General features: G+C 44.4%; 1 protein-coding gene across 1 annotated transcript in view; it reads right to left on the bottom strand.

The window, feature by feature from the left end:
• LOC146809437 (circularly permutated Ras protein 1-like) overlaps nt 1-20,646 on the bottom strand; it is a 293,808-nt gene that overhangs the window by 184,888 nt on the left and 88,274 nt on the right. The window contains exons 2-3 of the mRNA XM_085616287.1: nt 4,347-4,457; nt 3,852-4,025 (exon numbers count right to left, since the gene is read on the bottom strand). Coding sequence (XP_085472413.1) covers nt 3,852-4,025; nt 4,347-4,449 — 277 coding nt within the window. The 5' untranslated portion in view covers nt 4,450-4,457. The remainder of the gene's footprint in view (nt 1-3,851; nt 4,026-4,346; nt 4,458-20,646) is intronic.

Genomic DNA, 20,646 nt, shown 5'->3' with positions numbered 1-20,646 from the left:
AGGCCGCTCCTATCTTAATACGGTCTAATTGACCATTATTAACATTCCAGGTAAGAAGCATGAAAGACTGGGACATGTTGGTGTACTGGTGAGTAAATGGGATTATTATACAAATTAATAATTAATTATGCATCCAAGAAAATTGGAGTCTATTACGATGGCAGGCAGACTTTGTCCGCCTGCCATCGCATTGTGTAATGGGACCGCCCGCTATGTGTGCGGCGGTCCCGCATACACAATTAGGATGCGCCCGCCACACTGGCGGGTGCATCCCGCATGTTTTACATTGCGGCGGGCGGTGCTGTCAGCATCACCCTCTGCAATGCAAAAGGAAAGGAAAGGCTGCTTCCCGCATTCATAGTAATATGGATGGCTGTGTCTAGCAGACTCCGCCACCATATTAAACCCTTTTCAGCCAGGTCAACTCGTCGACCGGGCGGAAAAGCGGCGGACGGTCTTCCCGTCCGCCGCGATACCCCCCGCCATCATAATGAGGTGGGGGGGAAATGGGGGGCGGGCGGGAGATAATGTCAGGCGGATCGCCACCGCCATGCGGGCGGTGGCGGTCTGCCCGACATTATAATAGACCCCATTGTGATTGATTTATTACTTAATTAACTTACCACACTATACCCCCATAAACCTAGCAGCGCACACTTTAAATATAATTTAAATAAATAAATATAACGCTATTAAGATAAATAATAATCAATAACATATGAATTAATTAATTAAGTAATAATTAACTTCACATCCTATACCCCTACAAACCCAGCAGCCCACACCTTAAAAAAATTAACTTAAAAAACATAATATTACACAACTTACATAATAAATAATAAATTCAATAATGAATAATGTATTATTAATTACCTGTTAATTTGTGATTTCTTAATTAAGTTCCAACCTTATACCCCCTACAAACCCAACAGCCCACACCTAATATACAACAAAAAAATTGAATGATTACACAATTTACATAATTAATAATCAATTAAACTATTGTTAATAAATTAGTAATTAATTGTTAGTCAATAATTAATTGTTAGTTAATGTATTAATTACTTAACTTCCCACCCTACAGCTCTACAAACCCAGCAGCATGCACCTAATATATAACTAAAAAAATATAACCATTACACAATTTACATATTAAATAATCAATAAAATAATTAGTAGTTGATTGTTAATTAATAATTACTTAATTAACTTTCCACCGTATACCTCTACAATCTCAGCAGCCCATGCATAATATGTATCTTAAAAAAATATATGATTACATAATTAACATAATTAATCTATTTAATAACTAATAATTAATTAATTAATAATTAGTAATTAATTATACCTCATTAACTTCCCATCCTACAACTCTAGCAACCCACTACAACAATATAAATTAGTATTAGCAATTAAATAAAAAATTATAAATTACTTAAAATCACAAACTATTAAAAAATATTATTAACAATTACACAAACAATAATAACACTAAAATTACATAAAACATAAAATGAATACATGAACTATAACACATAAAGAGAATTAAAAAATGATATTTTTACAACTGTGTTATTGAAACTATATTAACAGCAACAATATTCTTGAAAACTATATTACTTACCTGAAATTGATATTCTTGACAAGGATATTTCTGTATCATTATATTTTTTATCACAATATTTTTTGCTGATATTTTATGCAACTCAATATTTGGTACAAATAACCCCCCTTAACATGACTACAGGAACAAAAAGCTAAAGTATGCGATGAAGGTAGAAATCTATATCGTTTTTACATCTTGAAACCCCTAAATCCTGACCCTTGTCTTGCCCATTCTCTGGCTCTACACCTAAGGTATGAAACAACATTCAGTGGGACATCAGACAAGACCCATCAGTCTCATCCTTTATCTTATCAGCAAATAGTTATTGGCTATACATCCCTGACACCCTAAGCTTTTGAAATTAAGAATTGCAAGCTCTGCATAGGATGCTCTGTTTCTCCCTTTTCTTCTCTGTGGAACCTCTCACTTCTTCTTATAAGAGCGTTTTATTATCCTCTTTCTCCTCCTAACATAGCTTCCTGCTTGCTGGCCCATTCTCCTGTCCTACCCTCGCCTACCTACTTGCTACCTACCATCTACCTAACCTTAGCCCTTCTTCCTTGACACTCTACTTTATTCCCTACCTACAAACTCTCTAATGCTCTGTACAGCATGTCAGTACGCAGAAACTGTGTGCATCCTTTTATCTTCATGATGAATATTTCCTCCTCCTCTCTCTGGAAAGCTGTACATGTGCATGTGATCTAGCGCCACTGTTGGGCATTTAAGGATATTGCAAGTCACAGAGGAGTTCCTGCATAACTCATGGACCTCCAAAATGACTTGCAGCACCCTTCGAAAGCATGACTGAGTGTATTTTACTCCCTACAATACGCGGTCATACCATCACCCTACTCACAAAAAGCTTAAATCCTTGGTGTTTTGTGCCTTCATGTGAAAGAGACAGTAATGTTGCAGGTGAGAAAAATTTAAATAGAATTTCTGGTGCAAAATTAAACACATGAAAAAACAGTTAATCTGTAGCAAAAACATATTAGAATCTGTTTAGTTTCAATCAAATTAAAAAATGGGCTGTAGCTTTAGTAACAGACAGAGAGATTCCTTCCTTCCTGTAATAAACTATAGCATGTAATAAATAAACATGTCCCCTTCATTATCTCCTTTCTGCTGATCACTCGTCATTTTAGAAAAGCAGATCATAAGAACGATGTTAGTTTTTGTAAACTGCAGCTGTGATGATATTCCATGACTTGCCTTTCACCCTGGCTGCTGGCTCTGACAGTAGGTTTTATTCCCAGATGCTCGGATCTGACTCAATGTTATAGGCGCAGACTTTTACCCATAACTTTGAAAGCAGGTTTTGTGTCCCTCTTGAGGCACAGAAAAAGACAGACGCATCCTTGGCGTTGATCGTCTCTCCCAGCACTGCTGCAGTTTCTCTCACCTCGAATGTTAAACAGTTTAAAGTCATGGGCAAAAGTCTGCACCTATAACATGGAGTCAGATCCGAGCATCTAGGCTCACTGATGAAAGCTTTTATGGGCCAAAGGCTGCGCCTATAACATTGAGTCAGATCCAAACAGCTGGGCTCACTGATGAAGAAAGGTAAGTGAGTCAACTAACCTACACTGTACACAGAGTGTTCTAAACTCTAGACCTCTGGGATACTGGTCCTGATGAAGGCCACCTGATCCGTAGAGGCATTCCTGGCTGAAATATGTTGACCTACCACTAGGTGTTGTGGACCAAGAACTCATCCGCTCATACACCGCCATTTCTTTTAACCATATCCCTTTCCTCGCCAAATAAATTGTCTTATACAGGAAAGTAGATAATTTTAATTGTCTTCACTACTGACACTATCCAGACAGTCTCCCTCCTGGTGGAGGATAGTAGATCACTTGGAGAACAGAACACACAAGTGGTAGACCCAATGATGAAGCTATCCCCTTAAACACACAAGCGTAAAAAAAAAATTATACCGCAGACTGTGAATGTGTGGTGAGGGTCTCCGATACAATTTCAATGAGGCTCTGGACTATTGACACAAGTGATTAATTGCCCTTTGATTGTGATAAGATGAGACATTAAAGCGCTCTGAAGTCCAAATGGACTATGTTTGTGCTGTATCAATAAAATCAAATGATCACAAAAACTGACAATGATGGGGGATACAGCTGATGGGGGAGGTTATACGTGAGTATGTGAGATTCCTGCTCCATCAATTTCAGACCTGAGTGTGTGAAGCACTTTAAACACTAGAAAGGATATAGATAGTTCTTACCTGCAGCCAGGTACGTTTCTGGAGTCCTCTCTTTCTCACCAGGCCGGCTGGGACGTGACACACGTGTCTCAGTAAGATGTTCCTGGAATTCTCGGTCATTGGTTTCATTTTTGAGGCCCGTTGGAAGTCCAAAGACATCATTGTCATAGAGCTCTGTGATGTTGGTAGATGCTCCTTTAAGGGAAGAGCAGGTAATTATTCTCAGCTCTTCAGCACATGAGTGGACTCGCAGTGCTGCAACGGAGGCCATTGGGTTCTACAGCTTAACAGGGAGGTTTCCACAGAGGTCAGCTCTTTACAAAGGCAGATAGGACTTTGGGGGCATTAGAAAAAAGCTGAGCACATGACTGATTCAGTTCTGACGTTTATTCAAGACATGGCCTTTTGAGAAGCTTCCCAATAGCTCCCTAGACCCATTCTGTGGTAGAGAAAACTTTAACCTTTTTAAAATTAAAGGTCATGAAGGAGCAGTTTACTCACTTTGTGCTGACTTACCATTGGTAGGGGCAATGTGGTGGGTCATGGACAGGGCAGCGGGTAGGCTGCAGGTGCTCGACCCCTTGTCTGGGACATAGAAATACCGGGAACAAAACTCCATTGCGAGATCTGTAAACAAAAAAATTAAAGCGGTTAGAGATACCTTTGTGCAGCCAGTGCTTGATCATCTTGAAGACCCACAGTCAGCAGCTGTACCAGGCCAGCAGCGCAACACTGACCCGCATGCAGAGACTGAAAGGCCCAGACCATGGATGGCAACTTCTGAAAATGTCTGGGGTAGCAGATGTGACATCCTGCATTCATTGACCCCCTGATGACATCAAATGGCTGACATCTTGCTTCATATAATATTTATTTATTTATTTATTTATTTGCAGGTTTTTATAGCGCTAGAATCGACTCCAACTGGAGTATCTCTGCGATTCTGGCAAGTTAATCCTTTATCAAGGGTGAAACAAGCGGGAGTCACTAAATCGCATTTATGAACAACAAGGTTTTAAGTTGTTTCCTAAACTTCAAGTGTTCAGAGCACGAACGAATAGCTACAGGGAGGCAATTCCACAATTTGGGTCCCAACACTGATAGGGCCTTTTTTCCGTGCCTGGCCTTCTTGGCACGCGGTACTACCAGTAGATGCCCATTGCTGGATCTGAGCATTGTGGGGGGAATGTATGGAATGAATTTCTTTTCCAGATATAGTGGACCTTGTCTATTTAGGCTCTTATGTATTAGGCAGCAAGTTTTAAATTTTATCCTTTGGCGGATTGAGAGCCAGTGTAATTCATCTAGAAGTGGCTTTGATGCTGTTCTTGGAGGGGCATTCAGAACAAGGCGAGCCGCAGTGTTTTGTATCACCTGGAGTCTGTTCAACACTCCCTCATTTGCAGAGAGCAACAGGCCGTTGCAATAGTCAATACGACTCATGACAAGGGCCTGCACCAGGGTCTTCCTGAAGAGGTCCGGCAGTAAAGGAAAGACTTTGCGTAGCAGACTGATAGTATGGAAGCATACGCCTGCGATATAATTTGTATGTTGTTTTAGTGACAAATCCTGGTCAAGGCGAATCCCCAAGTTTTTAATAGCTTCTTAAATGCTGTTGAGGGGATAAGGGAAGGATACCAGTGGGGAAAAAACTGCTTACTTTATGTCCCGGCCCATTACTCATGACCCCTGACTCTCTGAGTGTCAATTGCAATGGCAGGGGTACCAAAGAGCAAGTCTGGTGTAAAAGATACTCCAAAGACCTGAGTTAAGGAAGTATTTATTGCAGCTGTCCAAAGATGCCTCCACTTCCAAGGTCCTCTCCAATTGTCTTTATTTTAAAGCACAAACGCACTAAGCACACTTAATCTAGCTTCCTAAATACATAAAGATTACCTTGCAATAAATCTGAAGGAACCTATTTAAAGAAAATGCAACTAAAAGCACAGAGGATAGCATTTTTGACACACTAATTCTTCCAACAGTTTAGGTTTGATAATCTTGAGGGCAAACCTTCCCATGGTGACACTCGTTCCACAGTTCCAAGATTCTGATAACGTTTTTTCCACTCCGTCCTGGCCACATACAACCATGTCATGCCATCAGTCAATAAGATCATTTTACTCAATATTTTTAAAATTGTAAGAAGTTCCAAAAACTTACTTTCCCTTTACCTTACTTTTGTAACCTTGTTCACTCTAACCCATTCCCCTTCTTTCAGTTCAACCTACTTCACCCCATGAATCTCTGACACAGATGATGTCCTCTTGCTATTTTCCAAACTTCTTTCTGGTGAGCACTCAGACAACCTAGATTTTCACATTCACTCATAGTTATCTTTAGTAAATGGTGTTCTTTCCTTCATGATTGCCCATGTGGTGAGCCCCATAACTTCAATAGATGGAATTCTGTATGCCCATATGTTACAATCCAAAGGAAAGTTCAGGTAGCGTTTAGGAACTGACAAATGTCATCATCTGGACCCAATTCAATACCCTAGAGTCCCTTTCACGCTGGGTGAGTTTAAACCAAACTTACCATTTGTTCATCCTATTTATCCTTTCCTTGGCGATTAATTTTTATATAGTTAATCAGGAATTTGGCAAAATAATATAAGAATTTCTGAAATCTCCCCATGAATAATCATTTCATATAACTAAATCAATGGCACTAATAATGACAACACTCTTTTGATAGTTAGAAATGCTTTATCTAAATTAATGTGAATTGCTCAAGTACAATACAGCTCGAATTATAGGTCATCACACAAAAGAAATATTAGCAAAATAATCACTAATTGTACATCTCAGCGCAATGAGGGAGTGGATAGGCATAGAGACAAAAGAATAAAGACATTTGCAAATAGATTTATGCAAATTCGGAATGATTGAATGAATGAATAAATGAATATAAGCTTTATAAAGAGCGAACCTAGCCCAGGAGCGTCAAGGTGCTGCGGAAAGAGGTCAAGAGAACTGAGGTGCACATATGTACAAAGCTTACAGAGTGGAGAGAGTAAAAAGCCAGGTCTTCAAGGCTTTACGAAAGAGAGAGTGAGAATCCAGACCCGAAATTGAGAGAGGGAGGGAGCTCCAATCTTTAGCCGCAGAAACAGAGAAGGCTCTGTCTCCCCACCTAGCTTTCCTGGAACTAGGGACTATCAGCAAGTTCTTGCTAGCCAATCTTAACTGCTTGGTGGGGACATATCTCTGAAATAGTTTCTTAATGCCTTCTGACCCTGTATTGTAGAAAGCCTTATGAACCAGGCAGAGGGCTTTGAATACAATTCTCCGATCAAGCAGAAGCCAGAGCAGATTCCTGATAGTGGCCGGGACTGAGTGATATTTGGGAAAACCCATCACCAGCCTAGCAGCAGCATTCTGCGCTAGCTGAAGTCGAAGCACAAGCCCCTTATTAATACCCAAATAAAGGGCATTACAATAGTCTAATCTAGACAACACAAGGGCTATAGTGGCCTGTTTTAGGGCAGAGAAGGAAAGAAATTGGGAGATATTTTTACGAATCCTTATCATCCCAAAGCAGGTAGAAACTGTCCTATTGATTGGGGGGCCCAAGGAAAGAGAGTTGTCAATTATGATGCCCAGATTTTTGGCACTGATGCCAGGGCAGGGGCAAGGACCAAGCGTGTCTGGCCACCAAGGGTCCAACCAAATGTCCTGATGGTTTCCAAAAAGTAAAACCTCTGTTTTTTCCCCATTGAGTCTGAAATAGTTCTCTACCATCCAGGAAGCCACTGCCTGCATACAGTTTTTAAAATTCGCCGCTGATGCTTCCACACTGTCAGTGATAGAGACCATAATTTGAATGTCATCAGCATAAGTTTACACTTCTAACCCAAATGATTTTACCACCCTGGCGAGAGGGGCTACATAAATATTAAAAAGGGTCAGGCTCAATGAGGACCCCCGAGGAACTCCACAGAACAACGGATTGGAAGCTGAGTAGAATTGGCCCATCTTGACCCTTTTTGACCGGTCCATAAGAAATGAGGTGAGCAGATTCAGGGCAAGGCCCTTAATCCCAATTTCCCTAAGCCTCCCAACCAATCTTAGGGGAGAGATAGTATCGAAGGCCGCTGTAAGGTCCAGAAGGATAAGCAAAGTCCTGTGACCGGCATCAACATGACTTTTGATGTTGTTAAGTACGGAGGTTAATGCCGTCTCAGTACTGTACTCACCCCTGAACCCATGCTGCCAGCCATCGAGCAATTGATGATCCTCCAGGAACGCGCTGAGATGGAAGTTCAGATGCTTTTCCAAGATTTTCGCTGGTACAGGTAATAGGGAAATGGGACGGTAATTTTTTAGTTCAGCTGGATCCAAAGAGGGATTTTTTAAGAAGGGTTTAACCACCGCAGTTTTCCACATGATGGGATACTGCCCAGATGTATTGACAGTATTAAGAAGTGTGGTCGGATGAGGAATAATAGCCTCTCTTCCCAACTTCAGAATTTTCAAAGGGCAGGGCTCCAGCGGGGAACCAGACTTGATTCCATTTAACATCGGCTCTGTATCCTCTTGCAAAAGAGGGGGGAAAGACCAAAAATAAATAACCTTCTTCCCCCAGTGCTGCACAATGATCCCCAACCGGGGAATCCAGAGGAGGATCTATACTGGATCCTCCAGCATTGAGGATCTCCAGGGAGGAGTGTATTTCCTTGATTTTATCTTGAAAAAAGCACGCCATTTTGTCACAAAGATCCTGTGAAACGTCAGTACAAGCAATGGCTGAGGGGGACAGAAGAGAATTGATCACGGTAAAAAGTTCCCTTGGAGACTTTAGGGACTCTGTCATCTTAAAATAAGATAATCCCTTCTCCTCAGTGATGGAAGTTTTATACTCTCTCAATCTAAGATCTCTTTCGTCAGGTTTAAGCTCGCAGCGCCATTTCCTTTCCTGGAGTCGGCATCCCTGTCTAAGCTTTCTCAGTCTCTCTGAGAACCAAGGAGCCGAGGGACGTTTTCTAGCCGTATAGTGCTCTGTAAGTGGGGCAAGGGAAACCAGTCAGAGAAGTCTGAATAGGCTGAATTAACGTCCGGGTGGGAGGGCTGTACATAATCCCTAAGTAGGTTAAGAAGGGCCTCCTTATTAATAAGGCTGAGGTTTCTCTTCAACTCCACCCTATTCTTGATATTGGGACCTAAATGAACAGCTCCAATGTGCAGCAGAAATGGAATGGCATAATGATCGGACCAAGAGAGTTGAATCGGTTCCTCCACTTTAATCCACAGGTCATTAGAAAAGATGCCATCCAGAGTATGTCCTGCTATATGAGTGGGACTCATAACCAGCTGTGAGAGACCACAGGAATCCATAGTTTCTAGGAATGCTTGCATCTCAGTACACAGCGTCTTCTCTAGGTGAAAATTAAAATCGCCTAGGAGAGTAATGACCATTGTAGTGTGCAGCAAGATTATTGGGCTGCTCATTTCATGTGGACACACCTGTTAGCGATCAACAGTGTTTGGCGTTTGACCTGTGTGCAGCCTGCTCAATGGTGCATGCTTGGAAGAACTACTTCTGGTGAGGAACTCATTTGGGCAGCGTGTGTTCAAGGTTACAACCCTGATTCAAATCGTTAAGGAAGCTGTTTTTGCCGTGACTTGATGTGCCTTGGGTGCCTGCCAATCAGATTTCCAGGGCCTGTGTTCTTCCCCAAGACTGTATCTTTGTATCTACCATTGGCACATCCCTGACCACAGGTAAGCCCCTTGTAAAAGGTAAAATGGGTACCAAGGGCACTGTGACCACGGAAGGCCTCTAAGGCCTGCAGCACCTATTGTGCCACCCTTAGAGGCCCTGAACCTTAACACACACACACTGCCACTGCAGGCTGCATGTTTTGGTGTAGAGAAAAGTGAAGAGTGGACATGGCACACCTACCTGTGTGCCATGCCTGCAATCCAATGCCTGAGGCCTAGTTAAGTCACCCCTCTAACAGGGTGCACTAGCCATACGGTGAGGGTACAGTGCTATGCGCCCTGTACCCCTACAGTGTCTAACTCAAGAATTACACAGTCATTACTTTCAGCCTACTTTTTAGTTACTTTTGAATTACTTTGAATACTGGGGGTGTTATGCCTAGATACCACACCTTAGGTTCTTGCAATACAAGGTAAATACGACTTTTTATACTTTGCAAGTGAGTTCTCTTTTCTCCATACAACAACAGTAAGACACAGAGAACATTTTTAGGCCCAAAATCTCATAACATAGGCTCCTGTGGAAGAAAAATGGTTATCGGTTTTAAAGATAAGTACACAACTTATGAGTGGGAGGTTTGGCTGTTAGGACCAAGGTTCCCCAAGGTCTAGATGGGCATTTGAGTTGCACCACCAGCGGCACTGGGTTGGCCGGGTGCAGAGTGCAAGGGTCCAATGTTAGCCAACGGGGCTAAGGGGGCCTTCGGTTAGGGACTACTTCCAAGCAGGCTAATCAGGTGTGGGAGCAAAGCTCCTGGGGTTAAGGTAAACACTGAAGGGGCAAATGACAATCACAGGAGCTGCACAACTAGCGGCACTGGGGCAGCCTGGTGCAGGGTGCAAAGAGGACATTGGGGACCCTGTGCTTCTCAATGGAGACTTTTGGTTCTGCAAAGTTATTTCAGGCTCAGACAGGAAGACTTCCTGAAGGCGACCACCAGCTGGAGAGGTAAGTTGGGATCCAGGGGGATGCCTAGACACTGTTGGTTGGGCCACCAAAGGCAGTGGGGCATTGGATGCAGTGGTGTCTTCTGGCGTCGGGTTTTCCTACCAGCAATGCTCGCAGTTGGGGGGACCCTTCAGGTTAAGTCTGCAAGTGTCATCTTGAGGCTTGAGGGAGGTCGGGGATCACCAGGTTCCAGGTCAAGATCACTGGGGAGACCTCCTTGTGGTGTTGGGCCTCAAACTCAGGCCGTGGGCGTCAGGTGCAGAGTGGTGCAGAATTGCGGATTCTGTGGTCAGTCTTTGTTTTAAGCAAGTCTGGTGCTCACGGGAGACAGAGTCTGTAAGAGGGTCTGGGCTCTGGGGGTTGCTGGCTGCTAGACTCGCCCAGATTCTTGTTGTAGGCAGGTTGTAGGTTGGAAAGGCCGGTAGGGCTAGGGCCAAGGCAGTTGGTGTCCTCTTATTCTTCCTGTGTCAGCACTGCTTTTTGGTCCTTCTTCTTTCTTCCTCTAATCTGAGGAGGCAAGGTTCAGGGTTGCCCTTAATTACTAAACTTAGGGGCAATAAAGGGGTGTGCAGTTCGCGAACAATGGGTCCCTTCCTTGGAGTGGTTACATCCCCTATTATGCCACCCTCCAGTGGTTGGGGACATGAGCCTCTCCCTAATTGTCTGAGTCCCCTCATCTCAAGATGGAGGGGACTGAGATGTGTGCTTCACCTTGCCTCCCCCACCTGAGGGGTGGGGTTGGCAAAGGCGGGCACAACTCTCTTTCTAGCTTGGTTTTCCCACCGGTACTCCCACCCAAAGTGGGGGCCAGAACCGGTGGGAGCTAGTTGCTGGGGGAAGCAAAAGGCAGGGACAGCTTCCAAAGGCAGCAGGTCTTTGAAGCTTCCCTTCTTGTTGACCCAGCCCATCCTGAGGGAGGAGGCATGACACCTCTGCCCAGGATGGGCTTTGTTTCTGGACCCAGAGAGAGTGGGTCCAGAAACCTGTCTGGTGGTGGAAAATGGCGGGCAGCCATTCAGAAACAACTCCAGGGCTGGTCGATTTTCAGAGGGCATCTCTAAAATGCCCTCTGAGTGCATTTTACATTAAATCCCACACTAGGTGAATTGAGCAAGATTCCTAGAGAGTCAAACAGATATAGAAAGGACATTCCCAATGTTATAGATGCGGCAGCTTAGAACAACTTGCAAATACTAACGAATGCTATAATGTATATTAATGAGATGTTCTGTGTTCTATAAGAGGACAGAATGTAGAAAGAACAAAATGGTCCTAAAGTAAAATGTGTGACTGATGAACAAAGTAGCTCCTAAGACAATGAGGCTCCTAAAAATGTTGAATGTGTACTAAGCATGAAAGGGAACGTTTCGGGAACTGATGGAGTACTTTAGGAAAAACCTATCTGTAAAATGAGAGTACATGGAATTAAGATTAACTCTTTGGTGGACTCTGGTTGGCCTTATGACAAGGAAATACGGAAATAAATTTATGTGGAGAGGCTAGGAGAGAGTTTGAAGCCATCTGACAGGAAACCTGAGAGCTTGACAGTGGAAGCAGTAGAAGTGTTGGAGGATAGGAAATTATCCTTCGAATGTAAAAACATAGATGCTGAAATATAATTCTATATCACTCCAAAGGGACCATCTGTTCTTCGTTGGTTTAATCAGGGAGCCTTACTTAATCCTAATAGTCTTGAATAGGCGTTGCACATTAGAAGTAATAGAGGTCAGAAGATGGCATTAGATGCTAAAGGATTCTCCCAATGTTGTTCAGGTAAAACTGGTAAATTGGAGGGTTTGTCCCATAGAATTATTCTTAAAGAAAATGCAAAACCTAATATTCAGAAGGTTAGAAACATAACATTCTCATAATATTGAGGGAAGAGGTCACATAAGAGTTAAGAAAGTTACAGGAAACAAAGCAAGTTAAACTAGTAAAGTTCTCCAATTGGATGGCTGCATTGGTCGTTGCATCCCATTCTTTAACACCCCCCCAACAGAAGCATAGTTCAGTCATAGCAAGAATGACTTTGGCAAGCATATGGGAGCTCGGCACAATTTTGTCAATTTATTTAGGGGATCCTAGTGGTGTTAAGATGTGATCATGAACCACTCACAACAGTTCTCAGCACTAGTTGATTGTGTGAAGTGTCTCCACATATTGCTCATGTGTTCACGAGGTTGCAAGACTACAACTACAAAGTACACTATGGCCCAAGGGTAAAATGTGAAGTAGCAGATGTATTAAGTAGTATGCCATTACCTTTAAATGAAATTCTCAGATATGAGTGGAAGGATTTGTAGGTTGCTTGGATGTGTGGTAAAGAAATTAAGTTGACTGATAGGAAGGAATGGAAAGATGAGTACAGGCTGGTGTCAGTTTATGAGAAGTGAAGAAATGTATATAAAGGAGAGCTGGACTAATGAAAAGAATGTGGCAGAGGGAGTGAGAGGGAATTGGGAAGTCAAAGACTTAACATTTGAAGCCAATGTTGTGGTTCAGAGGTGGCCAGGTAGTGCCTCAACAAAGGCTGAGGGCAAAGATTGTAGATTAATGGCCTGAATGGCTTCTGGGGGTCATAAAAACAAAGAGAAGGGTCAAAGATCAATATTGCTGGCCAAGAACAGATGTAGAAGTAGAACGAAAAGTGTGGTTCTGTGTGAAATGTGACACCAGAAGACTCAGACTAGCATCAGACGTCCCTTGTATCCTATGGGTTGTACCAGTGTGCCTTGGAAAAGGTTGGTAATACATATCATGGATATATTGCAGGAATATCACAGGGAGCTGATGTATATCACTGTTTTATTAGACTATTCTACAAAATGGCTGGAGACGGAGGTAGTGAAGTAGGCTGAATGCAAGGGGAGAGATTTGGATCATGTCTTTTTGCAAGAGAGCTTATCAAAAGTTTAATAGGTGATAATGAGTCACAATTCAAGTCAGACTTTAGGAGAATCTTTATGCAGGAATCGGGTTCTGTGTGAAGACACATCAGTTTATCAATCTGTAGGAAACTGAGGAATTGAGAGGTTTAGTAGGATGATAAAAGGAGCTATACAGTTGGCAAGAAATGGAAAACTGAATTGAAAGATCGTGGTGAAGAAGATAGTATGGCGTTACAATTCAAAGGAAAGTCCAAGGAGCCATTTTGTAGATCATAAGAAGATGGTTTATTAAGCTTAGTTACAGGTTATTAGGATAGTAAGTAAGAGATAGCCCCACCAGGAGTAGCATCCTTGCTGCTCAGCCCACACGCTCCAGCTATCTCTCTGTCAACCACATCAGGCACTCCAGCATTCCACTACATCATCAAGCATTTCAACATTCCTCACAAATCACATTCATACTGGCTGAGCAGCAAAGAACAGGTAACTAAGGGAAAGGATCCAGAGTAACAATACAGGTCACAACACATCTCCTTCGCTTAGGAAAAACAAGTAATAATGTTACAACAAAGTATGATGGAAATACACACCAATTGATATCATAAGCATAAAAGAAACATATACAACTTAAAACTAACTAGTTGCACATTGAAAAGACTCAGGATAGCAGAATAGCAAAACAGTCCTAAGATATCAAATACAATAAAAGTACACCATTGTAATATAATGCAGGACTGGGAGATTTAAAGACACCTCAGTGGTGTTAAACCCTCACCCACCCCTTTCTGCACACTATAGTTTCAGGTAAAACACACTCTACTGTGCGCCTGACAGGACCTACTTTTACTGGTAACGCACACACTCTACGGTATGCCTGACAGGACCTATAGTCGAGGCAAAACACCAACGCACATGCACTACTGTAAGCCTGACAGGACCTACTGTCTCAGGCAATGCACACACTCTACGGTACGCCAGACAGGACCTATAGTCTCAGGCAAAGCAACCAACATACACGCCCTACTGTAGGCCTGGCAGGACCTACTGTCTCAGGCTACGCACACACTCTACTGTACGCCTGACAGAACATATGGTCTCATGCTACGCACACACTCGACTGTATGCCTGACAGGACCTATAGTCTCAGGCAAAACAATCAACACACACGCCCTACTGTAGGCCTGACATGCCCTACCGTCTTACGCTATGCATACACTCTACTGTACGCCTGACAGGACCTACAGTCTTAGGCTACACACACTAGGGCACCCAACCCTATCACGCAGCATTAGGATACACAAACCTACAACATAGCACTAAGGTACATAACCCCACAACACCGCACTAGGGTACATGACCCTACAACATAGCACAGGGGTACTTAACCCACAACAAAGAACTAGGGTACGTAACCCAACAACACAGAATTCAATTTTAGCACATCAAACCCAGACCAAAAAACAGCAATCCAACAAGAGGCATTACACTGTAAAAAACATTAACCATATGCATAACATACGCCAGCATCACTGGAGACATCAATATAGAACATCAGTGCTGGGGATATTTATAGACTAAACCGGATTACTTCTCCTCAAATTAATATATCAAACAACAAATCCGATAGTCTATTAGGGTTGTACTAAGAACTAGACCAACCTGTAACATAAAGAGTGCTACACAACCAAATTATACCATAAAATTACAAAGAAATGATGATAAACAGACCCTCCGAAAAAAAGTAGGATTTCCATCAATTACCAAGATGGTCAGTGTCATCATTTGGATATCCTTCCGCCATCCACTCGTCTCTCTTAATCATAGAGGAAAACCATGTGGATACCGGTTTCGATCAGGTCAGAAGGAAAAAACACCAGAGAGACCAGCTCTCAAATTATCTTAACCATGCATTGGTAAACTAGGGTGCAGTGCGTGAATGTGAGATTAAAAAAGGATTTAAAAGAGAAATACACTTTTTATTAAACTTATCTCTTGTAATCCTTATTTAAAAATAGTGCAGAAACAGCTAAAGAATATATGCTGCCTCACAATGCGGTCAACATGATTCAGCCCAGTCAACTGATTGTTATGGGCTTTCTTCAGGACCTTGATGTATTTCAATTGCTACTCCATTATCAAAAAAGTGAAATAGTGATAAATGTAATTAATATACAGCCTTACGACTTGCGTTCCTCTGTACAAACAGGATACAGTTGGAATTGTTGTTTGTTGTTTTACAACCAAGCAGGACTTGGCACAGGTAAGTAAAGTACACTTCTCAAATGCAAGTCTGTTCAAGGAAATGCAGTTGTGGTTGATTTTGTAATTGTTACAGCTTTGTATTATTTTAAAATACAGTTTGAATAAATTCTTTACAGCTCCATAATGGCTGTACTAAAGACTGGGAAGTTAGGTAGAAAACTTAAGGGTGAGGAGTTTGAAGGTTATCCTCTTGTTGACCGGGAGCCAGTGGATGTCGAGGATCAGGCGTGCGGAGGCGTTCTGGATGCGTTGAAGCCGTTTCAGGAGTTTGGCCGGGGCTCCTGCGTAGAGTGCGTTTCCGTAGTCCAGTCTACTGCTGACGAGGGGCTGGGTGACCGTCCTTCTTGTTTCGGTGGGGATCCACTTGAAGATCCTGCGAAGCATGCAGAGGGTGTTGAAGCAGGAGGAGGAGACGGCGCTGACCTGCTTCGTCATGGAGAGGGTAGAGTCGAAGATTACCCCTAGGTTGCGTGCGTGGTCGGTGGGTGTTGGGGGTGTTCCTAGTGCAGTCGGCCACCAGGAGTTGTCCCAGGCCGAGGGGGTGGATCCGAGGATGAGGACCTCTGTCTTGTCCAAGTTCAGCTTCAGTCGGCTGCTCCTCATCCAGTCGGCGACGGCCTTCATTCCTTCATGGAGGTTGGTTTTGGCGGTGTGGGGGTCCTTGGTGAGGGAGAGGATCAGCTGGGTGTCGTTGGCGTAGGAGATGATGTTGAGGTCATGCCGTCGTGTGATGTGGGCGAGTGGTGGCATGTAGACGTTGAACAACGTTGGGCTGAGGGATGAGCCTTGGGGTACGCCGCAGATGATCTCGGTGGCTTCGGAGCGGAAGGGGGGGAGGCGGACGTTCTGTGTTCTGCCGGAGAGGAAGGAGGAGGTCCAGTCCAGGGCCTTCTCTTGGATTCCAGCGTCGTAGAGGCGTGTTCTTAGTGTGCGGTGGCAGACCGTGTCGAAGGCGGCTGACAGGTCCGGGAGGATGAGCGCCGCGGTTTCTCTGTTGTCTAGCAGGGTCCTGATGTCATTGGTGGTGGCGTTGAGGGCAGTTTTCGGTGCTGTGGTTGCTGCGGAACCCGGACTGGGATGGGTCCAGGAGGCTGTTCTCCTCGAGGAAGCTGGTCAGTTGTTTGTTGACGGCCTTTCCGATGATCTTCACTGGGAACGGGAGCAGGGAGATAAGTCGGAAGTTCTTGAGGTCCTTGGGGTCCGCCTAGGGTTTCTTGAGTAAGGCGTTGATCTCTACGTGCTTCCAGCTCTCCGGGAAGGTCGCTGTCTCAAAGGAGATGTTGATGGTTTTCCGGAGATGGGGTGCGATGGTGCTGCTGGCTTTGTTGAAGATGTGGTGTGGGCAGGGGTCTTCCGGGGATCCGGAGTGGACGGTGTTCATGATCTTGATGGTGTCGTTGTCGTTGTCATTGATGTTGGTCCAGGCAATCAGGCGGCTCGTGCGGGTGGTGGTCATGGGAGCAGGGGTCTCAGTGGTTGCCGGGGTGGTGACGGCGTTTAAGCTGTCATTGATGTCTGCGATCTTGCGATGGAAGAAGGTGGCCAGCGAGTCGCACAGGTCTTGCGAAGGTGGGATGTCGTTGGTGTTGGAGCTGGGGTTGGAGAGTTCCTTCACGATGTTGAAGAGCTCTTTGCTGTTGTGTGTGTTGTTGTCTAGGCGGTAGCCCAGTCTTTTTGAGGGCTCAACATAGTAACACCCGCTGCCGAAACAGGTAAGCTTGCATTTCTTCTAAGGGCCTGACTATGAGTTTGGCGGTCCGTGTACCGCCAAACTCACAGTGGAGTGGTAGTGACAGTCTGGCCACCACCGCACTGGCGGTCCAACCGCCCTATTACAACTTTGGCGGTTGGACAGCCGCAACAACCAGGGAACCGCCTATGTGTTTCATTCTCATGTTGGCCAAATTCTGTAGGCCTGAAATGTAGTTTCCCTAGGAGCTCTCAGACAGGGGTTTGCTGGTGAAATTCATGTGCATGTTGAATTTGGTCTGTTCTCACATTTCTGTTGCAGGTGGAGAAAGTCGTCTTGTTAGTTAGAATAACGCCTTTTGTTTTAGGAGTTAGGCTTGGGGAAGAGATGATACTATGTGTAAGGAACGCTGATAATTGGGAGACGGTGTTGTTTCTCACTGAGGGAGGCCTGGAAAACAAGGTCATCAAGCCAGGAGCTTGGAGTATCGAAACTAAATGGAAAATCAGCTTTGAGAAGTGTCCAGCAAAGTGAGGTGGTCTGTGGGTGAGTTTTACATTTTTGTGTTTTGTATTAGGGACAGTGCCCCGGGGTGGAGTCAGGAGATGAGGTGAGGAGATCAAAGGAGAGAGAAGGAGCATCTTAGAAGGAGCTCCGTAGCTTTGGCTACTTGACCCATACAACGTGAGTGTACTTCTTAGGAAGTCTTCACGCTCTGACACCTTTTTCCTGATCTTGCTTGGGGAATGCTAAGTAGGGATGTCACAATAGTGGTAGTGTAGGGATAGACTAATGCTTTATATTCATTCACCACAGAGGAAGACGGATCTTGATGTGGGGGCAATCATTGCCTGTGTTCTGCTTCTGGAAATTGTTATCCTGTTTCTGATTGACCGCATAAAACTAGCTTGTAGGTTTGGATTTGTATTCGTGTCCATGTATTTCCACAACCTCGTTATGAGGTGTTTGTACATCCAGTTGTTTTTGGCTTTGTAATAAACCCACTAAATTGGATTTCGGAGTCTGTGACTCTGCAGAGTCATGGTTCTTATAAATTGTAGTCTGCCTCAATGAGTTGCTTCTCCCCTCTACACTTCTCAGCAGGTAACAAAGGTCCATCGGCCAAGATTTCCACAGTAAATTGGTAAGAAGTAACTCTGCCTTAACACTTCCACATACAAGGCACCACTCCAACTGCCCTTACTTCAAAGCGCAACAGGACACACCTGAATGTAGAATTAAAGCCCAGAACATAGACTATTACATGTACATTCCCAACAACAATGAACATAAAGTAAAGCCCATGATACTAACACTATACCAGGGTAACAGATAAATGGCGGATGTCCATGGCCTACAAATGCACAAGCACACATACAAAGTGTATGCACACACACACAGAATCTGATTCACATTAGACACAAATCTGTACAGATACCCTCAGAAATGCAACCACATGTAAATGTATCTACAGAGACGCACATGCACGCTCAGCCTTCCAGATGCACATATGCACCCATGAGCCAGTCATTCTAATGGTGAAGTTAACTAGCTTTTGAAGAAGTCTATATATGCTTGTACTTGTCAATCATTCCAGTTTGCACATATCAGTGAAAGTCCTATTCGTTTTAAGTACCCAGTTTTTTCACAATAGACAGACGACAAATGAATCTGTCAGTACAATCTATAGTCACGTATAGCCACATAAGCATCTCATCCTGGACCTAGTGTGCCCGTGCAGGCTGTTCATGGGGATGTTAGGTGTTTATGTTACTGGAGATTGCAAGAATTGCCTGCTACCTGAATGAGGGCGAGGGAGGGGACAGTCAGTTGCTGCAAGAACACTTCCAGAGACAACCCCTGAGGGTAGAACCTTTCCAAAGATAATAAACCCCTGAGGGTAGAACTTTTTCAGGAGAGAATGAACCTCTGAGGGCAGGACCTGATGGGGAGCGAATAAACACCTTAGGGTGGGACCTGTCAGGGAGAGAATAAACCCCTTAGGTTGGGACCTGATGGACAGAATAAACCCCTGAGGACAGGACACTACATGGAGAGAATAAACCCCTGAAGACAGAACCCTACAGGGAGAGAATAAACCCCTGTGGGTAGGACCTGTCAGGGAGACAATAAACCCCTGACGGGAGGACCTGAGCGGGAGAGAATAAACGCCTGAGCACAGGACCCAACAGGGAGAATAAACCCCTGAGGGCAGGATCCAACAGGGAGAGAATAAACCCCTGAGGGTAGGGCCTGACAAGAAGAGAACAAACACCTGAGGGTAGGGCCTGACAAGGAGAGAATAAACGCCTAAGGGCAAGACCAGACAGGGAGAGGATAAACCCCTAAGGGCAGGACCCATCAGGTGAGAATAAACGCCTGAGAGCAAGACCCAACAGGGAGAGAATAAAAACCTGAGGGTAGGGCCTGACAGGGAGAGAATAAATGTCTGAGGGCAAAACCCAACTGAGAGAGAATAAACCCCTGACGGCAGGACCTGTCAGGGAGAAAATAAACCCCTGACAGCAGGACCTGTCAGGGAGAGAATAAACACCTGAGGGCAGGAGTTGTCACGGAGTGAATAAACACCTGAGGGCAGGAGCTGTCACGGAGTGAATAAACCCCTGAGTGTAGGGGCCGTCAAGGAGTGAATAAACCCCTGAGGGCAGGACCTGTCAGGTAGAGAATAAACGCCTGAGGGCAGAACCCAATAGGGAGAGAATAAACCCCTGAGGGCAGGACCCAACAGGGAGAGAATAAACCTCTGAGGGTAGAACCAGACAGGAAGGGAATAAACCCCTGATGGTAGGACCTGTCAGAGAGAGAATAAACTACTGAGGCTAGGGCCTGACAGGGAGAGAATAAACCCGCGAGGCTAGGAGCTGTCAAGGACTGAATAAACCCTGAAGGTAGGAGCTATCAAGGAGTGAATAAACCCATGAGGGCAGGACCAGACAGGAAAATAATGACCCTCTGAGGGCAGGACCTGTCAAGGGGAGAACAAACCCTGAGGGCAGGCCCTGGCTGAGAGAGAATACCCCCTGAGGGTAGGATCTGACAGGAAGAGAATAAACAACTGAGAGAAGGAACTGTCAAGGAGAGACCAAACCCTGGAGGGGAGGACCTGGCAAAGAGAGATCAAACCCATAAGGGTAGCACCTGTCAAAGAGGGATATAACCCCTGAGGGTAGAACCTGACAGGGAGAGAATAAACCCCTAAGGGCAGGACGTAATAGGGAGAGAATATCTCCTAAAACTGGAACCTGTCGGAAAGAGAATAACCCCCTAAAATAGGGGAGACCAG

The sequence above is a fragment of the Triturus cristatus genome, chromosome 7, assembly GCF_964204655.1.
Source record: "Triturus cristatus chromosome 7, aTriCri1.1, whole genome shotgun sequence".
Lineage (NCBI taxonomy): Eukaryota > Metazoa > Chordata > Amphibia > Caudata > Salamandridae > Triturus > Triturus cristatus.
The sequence above is the reverse complement of the archived record's forward strand: the minus strand, read 5'-3'. Positions and strand labels throughout refer to the sequence as shown.